The sequence below is a fragment of the Coccinella septempunctata genome, chromosome 7 (genome assembly GCF_907165205.1).
Source record: "Coccinella septempunctata chromosome 7, icCocSept1.1, whole genome shotgun sequence".
NCBI lineage: Eukaryota > Metazoa > Arthropoda > Insecta > Coleoptera > Coccinellidae > Coccinella > Coccinella septempunctata.
Genome location: NC_058195.1, coordinates 28,908,848 through 28,932,590, shown reverse-complemented (window position 1 = coordinate 28,932,590; position 23,743 = coordinate 28,908,848). Strand labels below are relative to the sequence as shown.

At 34.3% G+C, this 23,743-nt stretch overlaps 1 protein-coding gene across 2 annotated transcripts in view; it reads right to left on the bottom strand.

The window, feature by feature from the left end:
* LOC123318046 overlaps positions 1–18,216 on the bottom strand; it is an 84,525-nt gene extending 66,309 nt beyond the window's left edge. Inside the window, exon 1 of one of the 2 annotated variants that reach the window (XM_044904730.1) lies at positions 17,940–18,216. In XM_044904730.1, the coding sequence (XP_044760665.1) occupies positions 17,940–18,018 (79 nt within the window). In that variant the 5' untranslated portion in view covers positions 18,019–18,216. The remainder of the gene's footprint in view (positions 1–17,939) is intronic. The other variant, XM_044904728.1, reaches the window with a different exon arrangement.
* Positions 18,217–23,743: the final 5,527 nt, after the last annotated feature.

Here is a 23,743-nt window from a genome sequence, read left to right as displayed (position 1 = left end):
GAATTACATTCAACAAATTTGGTTGTTCTTGACGGTTTGTTGGTTGTTCCTGATCATTATACAGGTGAAACGTCCAGACCTCTAGAAATAAGAAAACGCGAACATAAAAATAATATTAAAAATAGAGAAATTAATCGATCGCAAATCGCAGATCACATTTGTTCTAATACGGGAGACCACATGATGGATTGGGACAACACAAAAATTTTAATGACAGAACCAGACCATTATAAACGAAAAATTAAAGAGTCTACGTGTATTCTATTAGATCAGGATAATAATTTGGCAAATTGTTCGGTAGGAATAGATCATATTTGGATCAATTTATTAAAGAAGGAACTGTCATCCGGTAATTTCAAAATTAAATGAATCAACGTTTCTGTGCAGTCTCTGTTTCTGTGTGTTGACAATTAATGTCAGACAAAAAGCGACAATTCCAGAAGATTTTCAAAAGTAGATTTTTTCGTCTGATGAAGGAGTCTGATATAGACTCCGAAACGTTACGAAGAATTATAGTTTCAACGTTATTTATTTTGAGTTCATTGTCAGGCAACAATTTTTTCTAGTTAATTTGCTCCTGACAAATTAGTGCAAGAATTCACGCAGGAGCAAATCGTTGATTTCATTTTTAATTAATTTTGTTTCAGAGATTGGGAGTGAAAGCCCTAAAAGGTTTGTGAAGAGATTTTTTTTACTGTAAATAAAATGTGAATGTAAATCGAAAATTGGTTGATACATTTATATATTTATCATTATATCGATACTTTTTCGCCAAAACCTCGTAAGCCTCGATTGCAAATTTTTGCTCCATGATATTTTGGCAAAAAGTGTCGATATAAAGTTATTCTTTCCAAATCATATTGATATTCAAGTATCAACTTATAAGGTCACATAAATGAAATATATTTCTGCTGGAAATAAACTAAGCTCTATAGCAAAAAGTATTATGAATGCCTAAAATTTATGGCCCAAACTTATTAAATGAAAGGAAACATATTCACCTATTGCTCATGACCGGATATTTGAGCAGCTTTCATTTCGTTGTCATTGTTTTATACTGCAGGATTAACATGCTCGTCTGCAATTTGGCGGCGTTTGTAGACTCCCAAGAGAGCTTGGAATAGGTATTATCAACATGCATGTATGTAGGTTTTATATGCTCCCATAATATATGCAGCATAGATGCGTCTCTGATGTTTTTTCTCCTATAAATAATAAATCAGAGATCAGATTTAGGTTGCTGATTTTTCAAGTATGATATGAAAGGTTTGAGGAAAAAATGATGTTATTAGAAATGAGAATTTAATCATAATTGATTGCTTACATTTTTCTTCTACAATATTAGAAAAATAGGGCATCCGAATGTGTCTCTCAGATGAAACCAGCACTTTTCCACTATGGTTCACAACGAAAACATATACAACATTCTAATTGAATAGTGATTTCTCCAGGATACTTACGGACCCATTAGAAATTTTGAAAACGTAGGTATACAAACCTCCATGCTGACCAATCACTGATGGGATTTGTACAGTAACAATATGCATTGCTGTTGTTTCCGAGGAATCTGAGGAGATATACAGAGTCTTTATAAATGTTTGTTGCATCAATGTGAGCGACAATTCTAAAATTATATGAATTTTAGTTCGGAATTCGGAATGCCCAAGTGAGGAGCAGCACTGTGTAGATAATTCAAAGCCAACTGTAATAATACAATCGTTTATAAATACCCTGTATTTCGCCTCGAAATGATGATGACACACTGCTTTTTTATGATAAATATCCTCTGAGGGCACTGTGTTTTAAGCTATATTTTTAGTAATACTGTTCTTCTGGGTCTAGATAGGTGGTTTGTCTATGGACTGATACGGTAGTTTGGGTTAAGACTATGGAAAGGGCTTCCAAGCTTGAAATGGCATAAAATTACGATAGATTGACTTCAATTTTATTATATTCAATTAATATTTCTCCAATATTCACTACTCAAAAACTGAAGTATAGATATCCCAGAGAAAACTTACTTTTTGCTCCATCAAATTTTCAGTATTGCTATACATGCATGTGAAGAGGAGGTATGTTTGCGTATTACAATTAATTACAAAAAACTCATTTCTTGTAGGTATGATATTTCTTTTCGTATTCCGTATGTACGATAATGGGCTATTGCTTTTGCATCTGGTGTTGTGTAGTTTCCATTGTGGATTACTTTTAATTGTCAGGAGTGTAACATGCATTGGTTAGTGTGTTGGTTTGATTCAACAAGAAGTTGCTAACCGTCACCAGGTTGCATTTTCATATCCAACGTAGCGTATTGCAATCTGAATTCACCGAAGCCGACGCATAGGTATTTCACGCGCTGAATCGTACCGATGTCTGCGATATCAAACGTTTTTTTATGAAATAGAGATTTACAAGACAATCGTCTCAAACCAACATAATTGATACAAAATGTTTCCGAAGAAATCGAAATCACCAACAGAAGTTGGTGATTTCGATTTCTTCTCTTCTAATTTACTATTCTAGAAGAATCTAGAATAGTAAATTCATACTATGACGAGCGATCCGTTTAATATTAATTGGGCGGATCAACTTTTATGTGATCAACATCAGGCGCTCAGAGTCCCTGATCGATAATATAAATTTATAATAATAATAATAATTTATTGATCCTGTTAGACATTAAACAATGTATTGGACAAGTCACAGAAATCAGACCATTACAATTGATCACATAAATATTCACTAACCTAGTAATAACAGTTCTCTAAGAGCAATTCTTTCACCACTTTCTTGAAATTCTTCAGACTGAGATCTTATATTCCCAGGAAGATTATTAAAAAGCTTAATGCATAATGAACTCCGTTTTATTAATATTAATCATAATGTTTTTTTTGTCTGCACCAATCTACAAAACAGTGCACCAGCAGCTGATATAACGCCTGGGTTGTGTTCGGGATCAACGTCGAACGTTGCCCATCAGACGTCGGACGCACACTGGGCGATGATTCGACGTTGATTCCGAACACCACCCTGCAATTCCTCAAAGGAATCTGCACTAATCACCACCGAAGTATCATCGGCGAACAATACCAATCTCAACTTTTCGAGGAGAAGACGGATATCCAGGGATACCCGTTATCAAAATATGTAAGCATTTTTCTCGGATTCACAAGCAGATCGTTGATAAACAATAAAAATAGAAGTGATCCCAGCACAGATCCCTGGGGAACGCCCAAATTAACGCTATACTCTCGTGAAAATCAGTTGTGAACCTTGACAGACATAGTTCTTCCTTCGGGATAACTTCGAATCCAGGTTGAAAATATACCCCTGAATCCAATGTTGTAGGATTTATCGATTAAGAATTGTTTCAATTGTGGCCAAACAACAACAAAATTAAAACAAAAGTTTGTTCTACATAAAAGTAATATCAGGACTAACGAGGATACATGTGCCTGTTCATTCTCTAGAAGAACAACATGAACCAAATTTTGATAATGTAGAAATATTAGATTCTGAAAGAAATCCAAAACAAAGAGAAACTTCGTTGAAATGGAATTTGAAAATTATGATGGGAAGACCGAATTTGTATCCATCTAATGAATTGTACAATGAATCAAAGATCTTAGACATAAGGCAACTATATTTCCTCAAATCGGTAATTGGTACTTATGGTAAAAAAACCGAACTTAGATAAATTGATCACCACCACAATACACGATCTGAGGTGAATAAATATATCCCACTTTTCAGCCAACATTAGTGAGCCGAAGAAAACTCAAAAGTGATGTTTCATCATGCGGCACAAAACATATTCAAGCTAGTAAGGCCATTCAAGAAAGAAATGCCGAAGAATACTGAAAGGCAAAAATCTTTGAAGGAAAATATTTATCTTAATGAACCAAATCAAAATTACATGGAGATGCACACTATGGTATTACACATTAGTTGATTTTGCATTCAATGTAGTATTTTTGTATTTTATATATCTTAATAAACTGTTTTTAGCGATACTTCATTTTATAGCTTTATTCAACATAGTTAGAATCATTAGTTTTGGCGCAAGTGTGCGCCCATTTTTTCAGTTACTCGTTGCCATTTAGAAGGTAATTTCATTATGCCCCGTTCCCATAACGTCTTGTCCCTATTGGCAAGAAAATGCGTTAGCAAGTTTTCACACGCCTCTCTTAAGGACAACTTCACACCACCAAGAGCATTTTACATCGACAGAAATAGATGGTAATCGCTCAGTACCAGATCCGGACTACAAGGTGGATGCATAAGAACCTCCCAACCAAGGTCCCGGAGCTTCTGGCGGTTCATCATAAACGTGTGTGGCCTGGCGTTGTCCTGGTGGAATACGACACCTCTCCTCCTATTGGACAATTCTGGTCTCTTTTTATCGATTGCTGCTTTCAATCGGTCTAATTGCTGGCAGTAGAAATTCGAATTAAGCGTCTCACCATTAGGCAATAGCTCATAGTAGAGGATACCTTTCCAATCTCACCAAACACACACTAAAACTTTCCGGGACGTCAATCCTTGTTTGTCTACCGTTTGGGCGGCTTCACCGTTCTTCGACCATGAACATTTTCGCCTGACATTATCGTATGTGACCCAAATCTCATCCCCAGTCACCAGTCTCTTCAAAAATGGCTCGATTATGTTCCGTTTGGTCAAGGAATCGCAGATGGAGACACGGTCCGTCAAATTTTTTTCCGTCAGCTTGTGCGGCACCCAAACATCAAGCTTCTTTTTGAATCCAGCCTTATGCAGATGTTTCAAAACTGTTTTATGGTCGATCCTTAGCTCCTGAGCGATGGAACGACAGCTCTCATGCCTCATGATTTTATGAGGCATTCTTGACTATAGGCTCCCCAGTACGTGGTGCATCTTTAACATCAAAATTACCGGAACGAAATCCATCAAAATTGCGCGTGATTGGCTGTTACAGTATTGGGGCCATAAACCTCATTCACATTTGCAGCCGCCTGACTTGCATTTTCCCTTTATCAAAGCGAACCCTCGGACCTCTGACTGGATACATAAAAAAACGGCCCATAGGAGCTTCAATTGGAGAAAAAATCGATAAAAAAGTCAAATATAAACGACTTTTTAAAAAAATCTTCAAAATTCACTATCTCCATAACGGTTGAGTTTCGGACACCATATTATAGAACCAAATCCATCAGAAATGACCTGAATAATAACGTCCTTTAATATTCAGTACGACTGTATCTGTATTGCCTATTGGGTTCAAATCCGGCGAACTTACTGGTCATTAATGTGGACCTTCCCTACCAATCTATCTATTTGGAAAGTTCTCATCGGGAAAATTTCGCTCAACTATGTTGATAAAAGCTTCACAAAATATTCTGAATAGAGGTCGTAAACGTTATTGAGCAGAATGGAGGACATTTTAAGCAGCTTCTATAAATTTGCATGCATGGACAGGCAACATTCAACAATGGTCGTAATTGTGAACAAGTGTACGTAGATAGTCTCGTTATTATTTGTCGTCTTTTCCGAGTTTGTTTTGATATTTGTATTCAAAATAAGAGTTATTCTTCTTTTCAGTAACAATACCGCGAGCTTATACGGGTCATAATAGGTAAAATCGAATATTCACTAAAAGTGTACCTGAATACATTCCTGCATGTTAATAATTTATTAATTAATTAACAGTGGCATGCAAGAATAAAAGTTTATTAATAGTGTACGAATCCAAAGGTTTCACAAGTAGACGAAACAATTCAAGAATGTTTCGACCTGAAGTACATATTGAAACGGAATGCGCAATTTTGTGCTTTTCTGTACTTTCCAAATAATTTTTCTTTTTTCATGAATTCCGATATACAGTATATTTTTTGGCCATATTTCAGTTCAATCGAATTTTACTGGGCCGGTCCTGGAATTCAGGTTTTATTGCTATAACAGTACATGAGGATATCCACTCAACACATTATCCTAAAAATTGAATGGAATATACAGAGTGGTTTCGAAGTTATGGCTTGAGGAAAATATGGACCAAATGAATGAAGCACCCTGTATCTTGTACAACAGGCATCGCAGAGCCTACAACTATAGGTTATTTTCGATCGCTTGTGTTGAGCTATGTACAAATTAACTATGATACACCCTGCAGGTAAAAATGATGAATTAGCAGTCATTTCAGAAAGATTATTCATTTTTGTTGCATCTACTGTGGAACAAAATTGAGAATATGAATTTTTTGGCAGACGTTTTAGCCGTTGCTAAATGCCTTGCAGACACCTTTTTTTGTGGAGAAAATAATTAAATTTCAAACCATTTCAAGAAGGCTGAAATTTTAATATTATATCATATGAAGAGCGACTATTGAGATTTGAAAGAAGAACCTCGGTATAGCAAAGGGGAAAATTATGTTACATAAATCAAGACGGATACGAGGCAATCACTAGAGGGCGGCCTTCTTGAATGAAGAATGCTAAATATCCAGCTGAAACATTGGCAGTTCCTATTGCCCCTGAGCAAGGTTGGTTGTTCTGATTATCTGATTGAGTACCAGAAGAAAATCAACTTCAGAGGCTGAATCAGAAATTAGGACATTCGGGAAATTTCTTATATTTCTTAATTTTCAACTTCACTTAATGGAAACGAAAAGAATCTCGACAAAAACTATATTCGAGTGATTGGCTATTCGGAGAATCGTAATGACACCAACAAATTATTCATTATGCAATCATAACCTACGTGCACACTGACTTAATACCACGCTAATCATCGTCGACCTTGCTAGCCGTTTGTTTATCTTAGCACGTCGGTTACCTTTAATCTGTTACATCAATAAGATTGAATAACGAGTCAGTCTCGAAAATTTGCATTTTCGAATTTACATGTTCGAGTTTGAGAAAGCAGAAAATATTCAATAATATGATTCGAATTGACAATTCCCTTCAATGACTGGAGCAATTTTTGTAATTCTCACAACTTCGGACTTCTTTTCTTTTTTACCGAAAAATGTTCCGCCCACGAATTTCAGGCATAATCGAAACAAAACTTTTTCATAAATTAGTTCTCGGCGAAGAAATGACGAAGTTATAATAAAAGAGGATTTCATGAAGTAGCGCTATTTCCGTAGCAACGCATTGTATCCGAAAAATTGCAAAGACGTCCTGAGGTGTTGACCTAACAATCCACATAGCATAAAAATAAAACTTTGTAAAGGCCTCTACTATTCCCAAATTATTTTTCAAAAAACGATAATTTTTGACTGCCTTACATTCACACCCTATACAACAAGAGAAAATTACCCCGTGCTAGTGAGCCAGTGGCATATAGACGAAGCATATAAGCTTTGCATTTCGGGATCAGACATCCGAATCAAACATCATCGAAGTGATGTCGAAGTTGTACCTAGTCAAGCTTCAGCAATTTTTCAGTTGTCCCACTTCATTTACTGCTCAGTTTAGGTCCGCTGTACACATAATAACTTATTCAACACATGTTTCCAAACATTTTATTTCACAGGTGTTCGATAGGTTAATCAGAATTCCGATTTTCCACCCGTGCGCGAAATTAATTTATCGTTTCCAGACTTTTGGACCACCCGCTATATTCAGTTTGAGCTGTTTGAGATTCTCACCGACGCCGACGCGTCGGAAATATCAGATGAATGAATTTTTGGGATTTGATTCCGTGAAGAAATTTTAAAATACCAATATACATGCATATAGAGGAATATATGTATATAGAGGAAATACCAATATACATAGAGGACTCTGAGGTGAGTCAGAATATATCCTACAGGGTGTCCCAAGTGCCTATTAAACGTTTGTGGAGAACTGGACATATTTGAAATCTGAAAATTAGGATTATTGTTCGAAATTTGTTGAAAATTTCTTTTCCATTTTTTCGTTTCTTAAGCCTGTTTGCAACAGCCGAGAATTCTCTGGAGAATTCTATACAAAATTCTCGAAAGAAAACTGCAGAGATTATTTTGTACGCAACTGAACAGAGAAATCTACCGAAAGTGCGTATGCAACGGTAAATAATTCACGGCGCATGAAATCTCGAGTAAATTTTCTAGAGAATTCTCGGCTGTTGCAAACGGGCTTTATATGATAGAGTATTCAATTCTGAATATATTTCTGTTCAAATCGTTGCATTCGTCCAAATGGTTTTCAAAATATCGAAAAAAAACTGAAAAAAAAAGGAAGGAAGATGCGTATTCAATATTATGTTAGTGAGTCCAATTCTAAATATCTTAAGCGCAAACCATTTCAACATGTGGCATTCCTCTGTAAACATTTTTCGGTTCAGTTCAACATGAGTTTGTATAGGTACCAATGGATTGTTTGAGTTTCTGGAGGACAAATTTGGTAATTTATATTTTTTTTACCGCAGATAGCGACGGTACAGACTTCGTTGAATCAAAAAAGTCAAAACTCATTTTCTGAAATTCTAGATGAGGTTTATTATATTCCCAGATCCTGAGGTACCTAATCCAGAGCTACGGAATAACTCCCAAGCTTTCTCCTCTCCTTGCAAGCTCAACTTGCAAAATTTTCATTTGTCTCTTTTTTTAACCCAACCTAACCATAGTACCATAGGTCAAAAAGTGTTTTGGGAAAATGATAAAAATAGAAAAACACATTTCAAGGAATATCACAAAATACGAAATCAAAATACATGAATAACACAGAGAACAATAGTCAGAACAGAAGCAAAGGAACAGGATAAAAAGAACAAGGCAGCCTCATTCTACTTTTTCTACCCTAAATTCGACGTTGCCAAACTGACCTTTTTCCATAGTTATGTAAAATATTTTATCCGGAACACGAATGGTGAAACAGAGGAATATACCGGTTATGCCACAGTGGCGGCCTATTGAACGTTAATACAGAGCTAATCTCAATTTTTTTGCTGAAAATTTACATGTTGAGGTTTTCAGCTATGAACATTCTCCCTAAAATATTTCCAGACCACCGGAAACAGCTTACTACTTTCTTGTTTCAAATGGCACACCCAATATATCTTTGCATCGTTAGATAGCTTATTTAATGGCAATTTCAACGGTTTATGAGTTATTGAGATTCTTATAAAAAAAACGGGAGGTCACACTTTTTGGTTATTTCTGCTGGGAACGGTTTTTTTCGAAAAAATCTTTACCATTTTCAATTCTTCCATTATGTAGTATCATAACACCTTACACTCTCTGGTGTTTGGACCAAAAATGTACAGGGTGTTTATGAGAAGATCATCAAGTTGGACAAATCGAATTAATCAAAACTCAAAACACATTTTTTTAATATTTCAGTCGATTCTACATAAAAACGAATTCAGAATTACAAAGAAAAACGTAAAATTAGGGAAAACCGCAAATTCGAACTGCCGGATTACTCTGTGACTTCCGGAAACCACAGAAGGAAACTAAAATACGATGTTCCGATAAATAATTTTCACATTTGTAAACTTGTACTGTGCAACTTCGTCCAAAACTTATGAAAATTTCGCATCTGATAAAGCTTCAAAATTGAGTACATAACAACAAATAAAAAAATAAATAAATCACGAAAAACATTCAATTCCTCAATAAAAAATATCACGCATTTTCAGGTCAATTTCTTACAAAGTTTAACATTTCAAACTAGCCCCAATTTCTGTTTATTTTTCATAGAAAAATTGGCAGAACAAGTTGCAATTCTAATATATGCCAACAATGCTTATATCTTTGATAAGAAGATGTTGTTGTTTTATTTGTTTGAAACATAGAAAGGTTGATTTTTGATGTGAGTGGCTGCCTTCGTTTTTATTGTTTTTCTTGATTTTATAGCTAACTTATATTAATTTTAAACCAGATTTTCAATTTTTTTAAAATCTTGAAATTTTGAATTCGAAATTTTTCTTCTTAATTCGAAATTTTTTTTCTCAATTCGAAAATTTTTTTGATCCATTATTTGTTCAATTGATATTTCTTGAGATTGTGATTTCGTAGTGCTTCTCTTCTTCAAACTATGAGGTTTCCTTTAAATTTCCAACAATTTTTTCGATATTGCTAATCCTTTTATTCACTTTTGGTTTTGTCCATATATAGATATGTTCTAATTTTCAAGTATTTATTGTTATTTTTATTGTATTGTTTCAGAGCCCTGAAGAAGGAATTGAATATATCGAAACGTCGGCATTTCAATGAGCTTTAACTGCTTTTCGAAAGTTAGCGTTTCAAAGATTTGCGGAATTATGCTAGTATATTTTAATTATTTCTTCGTCTTAGTCGTATTTTCATGCATGTCTCAGAAATCGTTATCTCATGAAACCAGATGCAACTATTAAGTTTAGTTTTCCAGTTTTGTTGGCTTATTTATAACGAAAATTTCGCCACAGGTTGATATCGTTGATAAGTTCATATTTTCAATTTGCGAATTATGTAGTGGTTCAAGCTGAGAATTACGTTTTTGACCCAGAACATCAGCCTGCAAAATTTCACTGAACACTCAGAGACGAATATGTTTGAATACACGTTATATTTTCATTGTTCACCTTTTTCAAGGTAAACAGGTCTAAAAATGAAAATATGTAAGGAGTTTATTGACCACTGAACGTGCAACATGATGAATATAAATCGAGAACCGGAATATACTAAATTTTTTTTTTTTAGGTTTATGTTACACACTTTCAAGAAGTCGATGAGCCGATACACGAGAACCCTACTGATTTTTAATTTGAAACTTCGGCTACCACTGGAATAAAATAATATACAATTCCAAAAAAATTTTAACCAAAGCATTCATTGCTGGAATGGCTTCAGATATCCTATTTCTTCATCAGCGAAGTTGTGCATAAGAAGGGAAGAGGGCTCAAATGTGCCCCGAAATGGGCTGTATTCCCAGTTTTTCGATTATATCTAGTGTGAAACTGGAAATGTCGAAAACATTTTTGAAATAAAAGTTGTAGAGCAATAAATTTCGAGGCAAGACACATATTTTTTGGACTTTTTGTTGTACATGTCCTCAGTTTGTTAATTATTTCAGAATAATGGAAAATATTCGTTTCAAAGCTAATTTTTCGAAAATATCTTCCAAAGTAACCTTTAAATGATTAAAGTCATCTATATAAAAGTTGTGCATTAATTTCTGCTACGAATGTGACCACGAGCGACCATCCGGTTTTGTACAGTGGTTCGATTCTCGACTTCAAGGGTGAAACGAGTATTTTGTGAAGAACATAATAGGTGGCCAGTATTTGGAGTAGTCGTGACCGACTTCAGTTATGCTAATTTACATGTAATGAGCAAATCTTGCAATATAAATACACCCTCCTAGAAAAATTACAAAACTAAGACATCCCAACAACACACTCCACAACCCACCCAATGAACTTTTATACCAGATAACAGAAGTAGAACCAATACTGGAAAGAATGCAAAGACTCGTCAAAAAATTCATCGCTAACCAACACAATATCAACATAATCGAACCATTGATACACCATTACAATAGAGAGTTTGCACCAAAGGCAAAGTTACCAGCTTTGCCACTTTTCGAACATCTGAAATCATTACCATAAAAATAATCATTACCTCCCAATAGTTTACAATAAGCTTCATGAGAAACAATACTGTATTTAACTGGCTGGAAGACTCCGGTCGATAGCCGTTTGATTGTCAAATCAATAAATTTTCAATATCCTTTTGATCTTATTTATCGGGTAATTAAGAAGAGAAGAACTTGAGTCCAACATAAGAAGAAGAAAAGATTGGAACATAACCTCAGCTACTTGTTCCAATGAATCATAAATCTATTATTTGTTTTTGTTTTTGTCATGTAATTTTATAAATTTGAAAAAGGGCACAGCCCGAAACGTAATATATGTGAACGATTTGATTGTTTTTTGTAAACCCTTCAAAATCAAATAAAAGTATACAAAGTAAACAAAAAAGGGTAAATACATCCAATTGATGAAAATTGTTTTCAATTATGCTTTATCGTCGAAATAAATAAATAAAATAAAAATCATTACAGTAGACTCTCGATATAGTGAACTAATTAGTGCACGCCCAGTTCACTATTTTGATTTGTTCACTAAAACGAAGTTTAAATGAAACGATATAGTTTACTGGAATTCACAAGAGTTTATTGTACTTAATGTGATACATACGAATAATTTTGATATTTCAAGGTTTTTTCTCAAAAAATGAGGTGATTTTTGTTTGCATCTGCGATTTCTCTAGACCCATCTGAACCATTGTATGCCTCAAATTATGTAGGTATTGTGGAATAGTCAATACGATTTTGATTACAGTACAGGGAAGACTCATCAGCATTGTAAATTTGCTCCTTCAACAACTGTAGTTCATCCACTTTTTCAAGAAAAGTCTTTTTAAAAGGATTGACCGTCTCACTTGCAGATGACAGTTTTTGTCATGAGATTTTCAGATATCGGATCCCGAAACGTTTTTTATACCTTTGTAACCACCCGCTGCTTGCATTGAAACATGGAGTCTCTTTATATTCCTCGTGTAATTTTTTTGCCTTTTCTTTAATCATTAAACCTGTGACTGGAATATGTTTTTCTCTTTGTCTCAAAAACCAACGATACAGAGCTTTTTCCATTCTAGGGCATTCAGAAGTTCTCAATGTTTTAATTTTTCCTGGTCCCACGTAGGTATTGCTTATCTTCTTCAAAATGTTCACTCTCCTATTCCGAATGGCACAAATGGTAGACTCAGCTACACAGTATTTTTTTGCTAAAGCTGTCACTGCAACACCTTTATCCGAGCCTTTATCTAACTGATCAATAATTTCTCCCTTTTGACTAAGCTTTAAATGAATCTTAGCCATATTTATATCCACTCGAAAACTGGACAACGATTTGATACCGCGTAACAAGACGAAATGACGAATATATGTGAATAAAAGGAAAGGTTTCAATCTATTTCTTGTTATAACTTGTCGAATTCTTCAGTTCACTATTTAGAGGCTTCAGTTGTTCACTGTATGGAGTACCAATGTAAATATTTAATTGTTCACTATTTGGAGTAGTTCATTAACAGCATTGTTCACTATTTCGAGAGCCTACTGTACTTCAAATCCCCTTCCGAAGCTCTGAACTGTTCAATTTTGTTTTTCTTAAAAACGGATGAGGAAATATACAGTGAAATTATTAGGAAAAAACGGAAAAAAAAATTCAACGTTAACGCACTCTATCTTTTTCCACAGCAATATTTTATTGAGGTATATTTGGTCCTATCGCCATATTTTGGTCCAAACAATCTGCCCTTAGCCTATATCCCGTTATTCAATAAAGAATGATGTACTTGAACTCAATATAGCAGCAAGGTGGCAAAATATCATTTTGCGGGGGCGGCGAAATTGTATTTTGCAGGGGCGGCAAAATGTCTGGCGACGGCCCTGAGTGAACTACTTGTGATCATCAATGAAAAATTCTAGTTTCATCTTTCGTGTTTTATGGGAATTCGTGTTCAAATATTAGATATATAAGAAGTGTATGGAATAAATTCATTTTCTCAACAAATTTTTGTTGACAATATTGAAACACGTTGATTTATATTTCAAGGTCTTTTAATTCAGTACCTATTCAATGATACAAACTATTGTGGGACTTATTCACACAAGGTGAATAATATTTATTTTTTTCACTCTCATATTTTTTTCATTACAGTACTATTATTCATCATGGTTTTTAAAAGAACGATAAATGTTCAAACAAATGACCTTAAGCAATAGTGCAATGGAATTATGGGAAAAACGAGATATTAGCCATAATTGATCGGAACATTTTAGATAGTTAGTAGAATCGAAACCGGATAAAAAATGGAAGGAGTTGTATGAAACTAATATTTTGATTAGATTCATAATTCATTCAATTATTACATTCACCATAAAATTTAATCCTCCTATCGGCGAGCCTAGATGAGGGAGATGAGACTTTATTTACTTCCTTTATATCTGGCGGGTCTCTACTATTCAAATCACCTAGACTCCTGTTTCTCGAACTTTTTGGTGCAGTTTTATTCAGAGTTTCATCGAGACAGCTTAAACAGGGTATACTTAATGGACTGAGCATTCCCTAATCAGCTGTACAAAGAATATGGCAGAAAATGTAAAAGAGCCGGTGGTTGTCTTTTTCTATGTCGACTCTCTATGTCTCTCTCTCTCTACAGAGAGTAGACTCTTTCATGCATGTATTACTCAGTCCTTTTTCTGTCTATAGATATGGATTTTGCTGACATATATGTATAATACAAATATAATACTATAATATATAACTGATATAATACTATAATACTATACTTGGTATTATAGGTCCATGTTTGCTGACCGTCCATTATGACTCCCCAGAAATATCTCCTTGGAACATAGATGTGAGAAATATCGTTTAGAAAAATACGATGTATCGATGGTTTGCAACTGAAACATCGATTGCATCCCTTGAGAGAGGGGGATGTATGTTTAATTGAGGAAAACGTACATTTATAATCACAACCCTATAGGGAGGGACGTTTGTACCAGGCGCAGACAATAGGAAATGAGTTTCGATTAAAATTTTTACTTTTCGATCGATCTTGCCGTCTTTCGTTCTCTACCCTTCAAAAAGAAGGTTTTTGCTAATTTCTCATTTCAGCAACAATGGAATTTTGTTGTACCACAAGATATTTAGCCAAGCTGCGTTTTGGCGTGTGTAAAATAGTGAAATAAAGAGTGATTAATCGGGAAATATAGATACAGTAAGGTTAGATAGAGGACACATAGGTATTTCTAAAAATATCCTATATTTTATCGGTGTAACTTTGTCTATCGCCAAGCTACAGGATGATTTATTAATTTTCTTTTTTTTTATTAATCTTAACTTGTGAACCACATCCTTCACATAATATTAACATTGTTAATTGCGGACTCGATGAAAATAATGAAAAAAGTAATAATTTTCCAGGCTTGGCCTTGAAAAATATGAATATGACTAACTGTACTTTTCTGAATAAAATTTTTTCCACCTTTAAAATTAGGTAAAATCTAGATTTTTCGATATTAAGATGGAAGAAAATTGAAAAAATAAATTAATTTTCTTCCTCAAATGATACTTTTCCAGATTAATTCCATGAATTTATCAACTATTCCTCATTTTCCTAAATACTGGATCCACATTTTATGGAAAATGTCTGTTTTATCGGCAGAAATTATTATTATCAATAACGTATTTCACACTGTACGCATGAGAAAATTATCATAATATATCATTGCACACACAACATTGAAAAAAAATGAAAAAAGAGAATCATGTTTATTCCGAAGAAAGAATATCTTTTTTTAAATAAGAATAACAGAAAATCTTAAATCTAAAATTTTCTCAACCGATTTCTAATTATTCCAATTATTTTATTTTTCAGCTAGAGTATGATCACTTCCTGAATCTTCTGAATCATTTTCGATGAGAATAATAATTAAATAGGGCTGTGTATACGAATTGATTAATTCAGTAAGCAATACAATGGCGGTTTATAAATACAAAAATTCGAGATATCAGAAGTACATCGAGGGTTTCGTGCCAGAACGGCGTATCCACAGAATGGCAATTTTATTTACCAAACTCAAAAATACGTATACACTGCTTCATTGTTGTTAATATCATCAAGAATACATCAGAAGAATTGAGAAATGATCAGGTTCAATTCAAAATTTTAAATGTACATTTTCTGCAACGTTAATTTTGTTTAAGATAAAGCTCTGCTCCCTCCAAAACATAGACATATAGACATGGACTGTGCCTTCCCTTTATATCTATGCATGAAATACGGTCAAAAAAAGTGACAGAGAGAAACGAACGTCGGGAATGCAGTTGTCTTTTTCTAGAATTTTGATTGGTCCACACTCACCTCTATGTGAACAAAAAAGAGACAGGTAAATTCCCGACGATCATTTCTCTCTCTCTATAAAAAAGACATTTTCATGCTGACATTGCTCAGTCAATATCTCTATGTCTATGCTCCAAAATGAGCATTTCTCCAATTTTTTTATTTTTTTCAAAAATGGTGCAATGTGGTAATTAATTTACGCATACAAGGTGTTTGAAAGCTAGTCATTGGTTCCAATTAATTTGTACGAAATTCGTACCAGCCCTCTCGTTTTTCAATAGCTTGGGATACAGAAATTTGGAAACTAAAAAAAATATGATTTAAGATGGAAAAGTACCGTTTGGGACAAAGAATTGATTTTTTTGAATTTCATGACACATCTCATGACTCATTTTCGAAACATCTATATTTGACTCAAGCTAAGAAGTGAAAAAGCTGTATGCGGAAATTCCAAATCAGTCGCCTAGATTCAAAACCGGACAAGTGCACGTAAATTAAATTCAATAAAAACGTAAAAAACTTTCAGATTCTTTATTTTTAGGAAGTGAACAACTCAACTTCGTGAACTAAATGTAAGGTATGATATTGAAAATTAATGGTATCAAATTGAAAAATCAGGGATTCGCAAATTTTGATGTATTAAACATGTATTCATGAAAAGAGTGACTTGTCAGTAATTGCATCTAGGCTATATACATAATACTTTTGGTACTACACATTTTTTTCCGCTCTTTCCAAATTTGTATATATGGAATTTTGGGATATTGATATGGGGTGTTGTTTAGACTCTGAACCTTAATATAGATTTTTTTTGCGGTTGGACCAGGAGTAAGACTTTTTTCATTATGTTAATGGATAGCACTCCGGACAAAGAATATATGGATCAAATATTACAAAAACGTATACCTATGCTTCTTCTCCAAAGTTCAAACTTTTCGTCGGAAAAAAATATTTTCACTAGATAACTAATAGTATGAAAGTTTTGACGGCATGCAGACAGGAATTGAATTCTGAAAAAGTACCACCCAGAGCAGGATTCGAACGTTCGACCCCCTGATTACCGGTCAGGTACTCTCCCAACTGATCGTAGGTCGTAGGTTCGAATCCTGCTCTGGGTGGTACTTTTTTCAGAATTCAATTCCTGTCTGCATGCCTTCAAAACTCTCATAATATTAAATTTCAGACAACTATCTTCTCAATAACTAATAGTGCCCATAGAAAAACTACTAGTCATGTCGAAAAAGACACATATATCTATAGTTTGTAGGATACAATTAAACCCCGACCGGTCTTACATCACACTTCACAAGTCTTCTTCAGAGACAACATATTTTGTCCTTTCCAACTGTGGAAATTTCCAAAAATATTTCGAACTACGAGGATGAATAAATGGAAATTGTAGGAAAAATAGTCCGGAAGCAAACAGAAAAAAACCTACCCGAACAATTTTCTAAAAAATAGAGGTGGCTAAAATCAAAGAGTTACCCTTTGCTAGAATTGGGATGGTTTATTAGACGATTCAAGATTCAAGAATATCTATGTACTATCAAGCAAGAACTTCGTAATAATTACATGCAGATATAAATATAGCCATCAAAATATTCTCCGCTACTGAACCTACCAATTTTATGGAATATTGAAATTTTCAATCCAGTGGAGAAGCTGACTAGACTACCTCAACCTACCTTACACCCTAACCAAAAATCCAACAGAAAAATCCAAAAGTGAAGTTTGATAACAAATAAGAAACTGGCATTATTTTGTGGTTAGGTTTAAGTGTCAAAACAAATTTAAATTCTTAATGTCCAAGATTTCCAACGCGTGAGAAATCCCAAATATGTAAGAATTGGCTAACAAATATTGGATAATCAGCCAGCAACCTACCTGAGGAACATAATTTGAATCGCCATAAAAACCGTGAGTAAACAGACATCATACATACAATATAATTTCAGTAAAAAATGGATCGAATTCCATAAAAGAATCTTTGGATTTTCGGCATGAAGAATCAAAAGCATTTCAATCGAGATGAAATTCGTTCGAAGAAGTATTGTCAATTAACACAGAATAATAAATCAAAACATACCTTCTTTCACAGCTTGTTCCATTGCAGAGAGCACCTTTTTTGTATTGTTCTGCTTCCAAGGAAACAGGACTTTCAACATTGTTGTTATTATTCTGTAATCTATAACCCACGTGCTTCGACAGTCTGTGCGCCGCCGCTCGGCGGTTCATTTAAATTGAAAGCGAAAGTACAGCACACATCGTCGAGATCGTCACATCATACAAAGTTGACGCTGAGGCGAAAGTGCCCTCCTATGTAGTTAAATTATTAGGGAGCGCACACAGGTGCCTGCTTAGTGTTCGTCGTTTATTTACGGACTGGAAATGGTCTTTTTATTAGAACGGAAACGAATGGTGCATTTATTTGGCTGGAGTTCAAGTGGTTTTAGATATGAGATCTTTGCTTTTGAAGTGGAAAGCAGACTGTTTTTCTTCCTCTGTGTCACTTATTGGAGACGGATACAATATGGTTTGAAGAATTTAATGAATGATGAATACATTACCCACCTACACCTACATTGATTTAATAATTTTTTTTGAGTAGGTGAGAACCTAAGCAGATGCTCTTTCGCCTCTTTCCCTCGATAAGTCTATCAATAGTGGAGTAACGTTAGACTGTAAAATGAGAAAATGTAGGAACCCACGGAACATGCATCGATTTCAAAAAAACTTTTTTATCAGATTCTTCATATTCCCTATGAAAATGTTTACCCATCAGAAATCGTTGCTTCTTTCGAAATACGTCAGTTTTTTCAAAAATATACAGGTATCACAATAGTATCGGAATTGTTAGAATAACTTGGTGAGAGCATTTCAGAGAAAAAGTTTTCGAACAAAAGTAGGAGGGTTTTCCTTTGGATATCAGATGGTGACTATGGTTTCGACTATGACCTTGATATTCAAGGTCAATTGCGTTTTTTTCGTGGGAAACCTCGTACTTTGGACGCCCAAAATGAAAATAGCAAGAAATTTCGAAATATGACCTTAATTTATGCCTTCCTTCCGACCTTGAAGCCCCCACAACTTGAGACAAGCAAAAGTAATGGATCGGCACAAAAAATACAGAACATTTCTGAGGAAAATTTTGCCCAAAAACGTTTCAAGGTTTTTTCTCCACTATGCCATGATGAATTCCGCCATGGCAGTGACCTTGAATGCGTTTTATTCAATGAGATCCTATGATTTTGAAAATCGATTATTCGTTGCTTTCATTTTTAGGGTCAGAAGAAATAAGTCCCTTTTAGAAGAGCGCTTTTGACCTTGAAGTGAAGTTGATGATCGATGAGTAATGAGTTAAAGATAATATAGGATAGCCAACATGTAACTGACATATATTTCTGAAAATGCTTATTTCCTGGCAGGTTATTCTGCCTTTTACGTATACATATTCATCAAGGGTGATACATTTTCCTTCCTGCCATTTTCACCGATTTGGCCAATATAAAAAGATATTGCCGTTTTGAGTTTTCATAATGAGCTGTGTCACCCCGTTTGAAAACGAGGTGAAAAATCTCATGTTTCAATCGCAAATAACTCGAAAACTATTGATTTTACAGAAAAACTTTTCGATACATTTTTGCACAAATTCAATCCCTCTTCTTCCCTACTTCTGAGGGTTATTTCAACTTTACTGATTCAGTTATTTAGATTGTTTATAAATAAATAAATAATTATCGGCAACAATTATTTTTGGGTAAACTTTGTCAAAAAAAGCACAAAAAATAATCTGCCGCAAAAATTTTTTTATTTCATAGATGTTCCCTGAGTTCCAAGGTATAAACCTTACGGCACTCCGTTACAAGAAATTTTATAGCTCGTGTTCAAAAGAAAATTTTCATAACATCTGTGAAATATATTAATTTTTATTCACTCCAATAATATAAGTAGAAAAGTAATATTAAATACGGGGTGTCCCACGGTAGGTGACCTATTCTATTAGACGTTTACGGAGAACGGATCATACAAGATTATTCTGAAAATTTGAGTACCTACTTGGGTATGCGTTTCTGATCTATCTGACATATCTGACCAGGGCCGCCGTCAGGACCGGCAAACCGGGCACCCTCCCGGGGCGGCACATTCTGGGGGCAGCAAATGGCAGTTGATAAAACGATACCAATTTTTTCACACAAAAATTTTTTTCTTCAAAATCGAAAAACGAACATTATTAATTATTAGTGTGAAATCGAAAAGGCAGCTTTTTGCGCTTGGTCGCCAAACAATTTACAAATATTCTCAAAGTACCGAATGAAAACGCATTTCCACCAGAAACAAGGGGAATACCGCCAGATGGAAAACGATCAAAGATGCCGCATTCTACTCATAAATAACTATCAATAAAGTCAATATCTCCACCGCAGCGGTCTCTCATTGTCCCTTTTCTTGAGTTATTGCTCTCTAACCAGTTGGTTTTTTTGATGAACGTCACGGACTGTATAGTTTTTGAGATTCGGGACGGCTTCCAGGATAATTCAGAAAGAATTTTTATTTTCTGTTAGCCAATCCGAATTCGAAATGTTGATTTCTGAGAGGGATTTAAAATATTTGAGAAGCAAGAGTAACTATCAACCCTTTACAATAGTATATCGTGCATAAAGTAAATCAAGGGGTGTTTTCTGTGATATCGTGTTTATACGAATTGAGACTTCATAAACTTTTTAGGGTTTTCACCATAGAAATCATATTATATATTATTACTCTAGAATGCTAATCCAGTAGTAAGAAATGCGGCGAAAAATTGACAGTGGTCGTTAATACGAATGCGCATCATTAGTTTATTTTCTAGTAGAACGTTGCCTTGTTTCTGAATATTCTGTCGATCGAATCTTATGAAGAGGGAACAATTCATATAACGAAGGTATGTCGGACAACAACACGTTTTCTTTCAGTCATTTGATTTTTCACTGTTGCACGATCTGCTCGGAGGTAAGGAGTTTTAAGTCACATTTTCTGAAATGTTCTTGTGTACTTGTCTATCATATTAAAAATAATAAATGCAAACAAAAAATTCAAAACTTGAATGAATTATCGAGTTCCACTAATAGCGAATTCCATTGATGGTATATAGTAGTATTGCACTAGATCAGGATATTTCAAAATTGTTGCACAGAGTTTATAATATGCACTCAATGCTTAGGTATCTGTTCATCTAATCGAATCTGCGATAATATCGAATTGCATTGGTGATATTAAGTTTAGATCTTCTGGAATTTTTGTTGTGAGTTCCAAATATTTAGTAAGCACCAGTTGTTACCATGGAATTCGCTATATAAAACTCCAATCTTCAGCCAATTCACGGTTTGGTCAAACAATCAATGAATACTCAATAATACCTCTATCGACAAATTTTGATTTGGACTTATAACACGTCACCTCCGAGATTCCGATATATTTTCATTGAATCCTGCAACATCATTGTACTGATTTTCTAAAACAAAGCATATATAAACACAATTAGTCATCCATGCATGTGTTCGATGCCGACAAGAAGTCCTGTATGAATCGAAAAATAAGTTTTTTCACCGAATGAAATATGTTTATTCCTCATTTATACGAAATAAACAATTCGACTGACATAAGGTAGGAAAGTCTAGGCAACGTTTGAGTTGAAATAAACGCGCATTCGCTTTAACGACAACTGTCCATTTTTCGCCGCATTTTTTACTACTGGATTAGCATTCTAGAGTAAGTATATATATTATGATTTCTATGGTTTTCACTCCCAATCTCTGAAACAAAATCAATTAAAAATGAAATCAACGATTTGCTCCTGCGTAAATTCTTGCACTAATTTGTCAGGAGCAAATTAACTAGAAAAAATTGTTGCCTGACAATGAACTCAAAATAAATAACGTTGAAATTATAATTCTTCGTAACGTTTCGGAGTCTATATCAGACTCCTTCATCAGACGGAAAAATCTACTTTTGAAAATCTTCTGAATTGTCGCTTTTTGTCTGACATTAATTGTCAACACACAGAAACAGAGACTGCACAGAAACGTTGATTCATTTAATTTTGAAATTACCGGATGACAGTTCCTTCAATCGATATCCGAATTGAGACTGTTGAAGATTTTCATATTATCTCTGTATCTGTGGAGTTTAGAATGTCAAATTGAATTATATTGAAGGTCAGTTCTAAATCTGTATTTTTCAAACGTTTCGCTGTATGTATTTCACCGTATAATACCGGCGCCGGCGTAGTTAGTAGATATATAACACTCTTTTGTATTCCTTTTTTTCTTATCGTTTTTTCAGATTTTAGATTCAACATTTACTAAGGCATATCAAATTATAAAAAAGACTTATCTCTAAATATCTACATTTTGAACATGCTCTACGTTATTCCATAAAGAATGATGTAGGTCAGGCGCGTACCCAGGGGGGGCAAAAGGTCCCTCATGATCATTCAGCACTTAGAACTTTCAAGTATTGTTCAAATAAAATAAGAAAAAGGCCAATAACATTATTATATGAAGCTATACAAGTACACCCCTTCTTTCGGGGTGGGTGGTGGAAAATTCTCTAGAGCCATCGGGGTGAATGAATTGTCATCCAAATATTCCGCACTTATCAAAAAAGTTTTTTCGCTGCAGTGCATTATTCCAGCAACGTTAAAATAATCTTTCCGACAGTGAAATACAGCAAGAAATATCTGGTATTGATGAACCAGACAGTGACAAGGGTCTTCTTTCCAGTGAATTAAAAAGATGGAAAAAAAGTGGATCACTTCAACACCGAATGATCCCGAATCGTGTCCTTCATCAGCACTTTCAGCTCTTGAGAAATGTTGCGAAGATTTTTACCCCAATTTGTACATATTTTTTCAAATATTTTGTGTACTTCCCGTAACAACAGCTGAAGAAACAGAGCGCAGTTTTTCTTCCTTGAGGAGACTTGAGACCTTCAGAAGCACTATGGCAGAAAACTGCTCGAATGGATTAGCTCTAATGCACATAAATTACTAGAGAGTCATTGTTACAAAAATGGTTATGACCAGATTTGCTAATGCTGGCCCAGGGCGCTTGGAGCTTTTATTTGATAACTGAAAACTAGTAAACTTTTTAATATTCGTTTTTTCTTTTTTATAGATTTATATTTACAAGAAATCAATGTTTTATTTTATTTAATAACTGAAAATTAGTTAATTCTGACTTAATTTAAAATTTTTCTATTTGTTCTTCCTAATTTTTTTAGTTATGAGAAATAAATGTTTTTGTTACATAAGTTAGGAACAATCATTTCGAAAATATTAAGGTTTTCCACAAAAAATTTACAAAAGTGGATCAAATGAAATAGGCATAGAAAAGACATTTCATATTTTAGAAAGCTGAAATTTTGAAATAAATTCTGAGGATGGGTTTCGTGATATATCTACAGTCCTACAAGTTGCTCCAAAATTCTTCGTCTCGTCACTCGATACCAGAACGGCAAAACGTTGATTTTTTTCAATAACTCTACTTTTTATCTGAAATGTTTTATATCTACGAAAACCTTATGAATCAGGAAATAGTGAGGGTTTTTCAGGGTACGACTTCTGTTGCTACCGCAGAAATTACTGACACGTTAATTCCGTGAGGTTCTAAAATCATTGAAAACTCGACTTTTTTCATGCTGATTGTTTCTTTTCGATTTCATTTGTCAACAATTGTTAATTTTCAGCTCTTTTTCTTTCTTGAATTATTATAATTATATCTTAACTGGCGTTTTACTATGAAATATTGCACGAGCGAAGCAGAGGGTTCAAACTAGTATAAACAGGGTGTGGCACGTAATGAGTGGATAATATGGTACCTGCATATTAGGCCGTTGTACCGGTGCAGAATA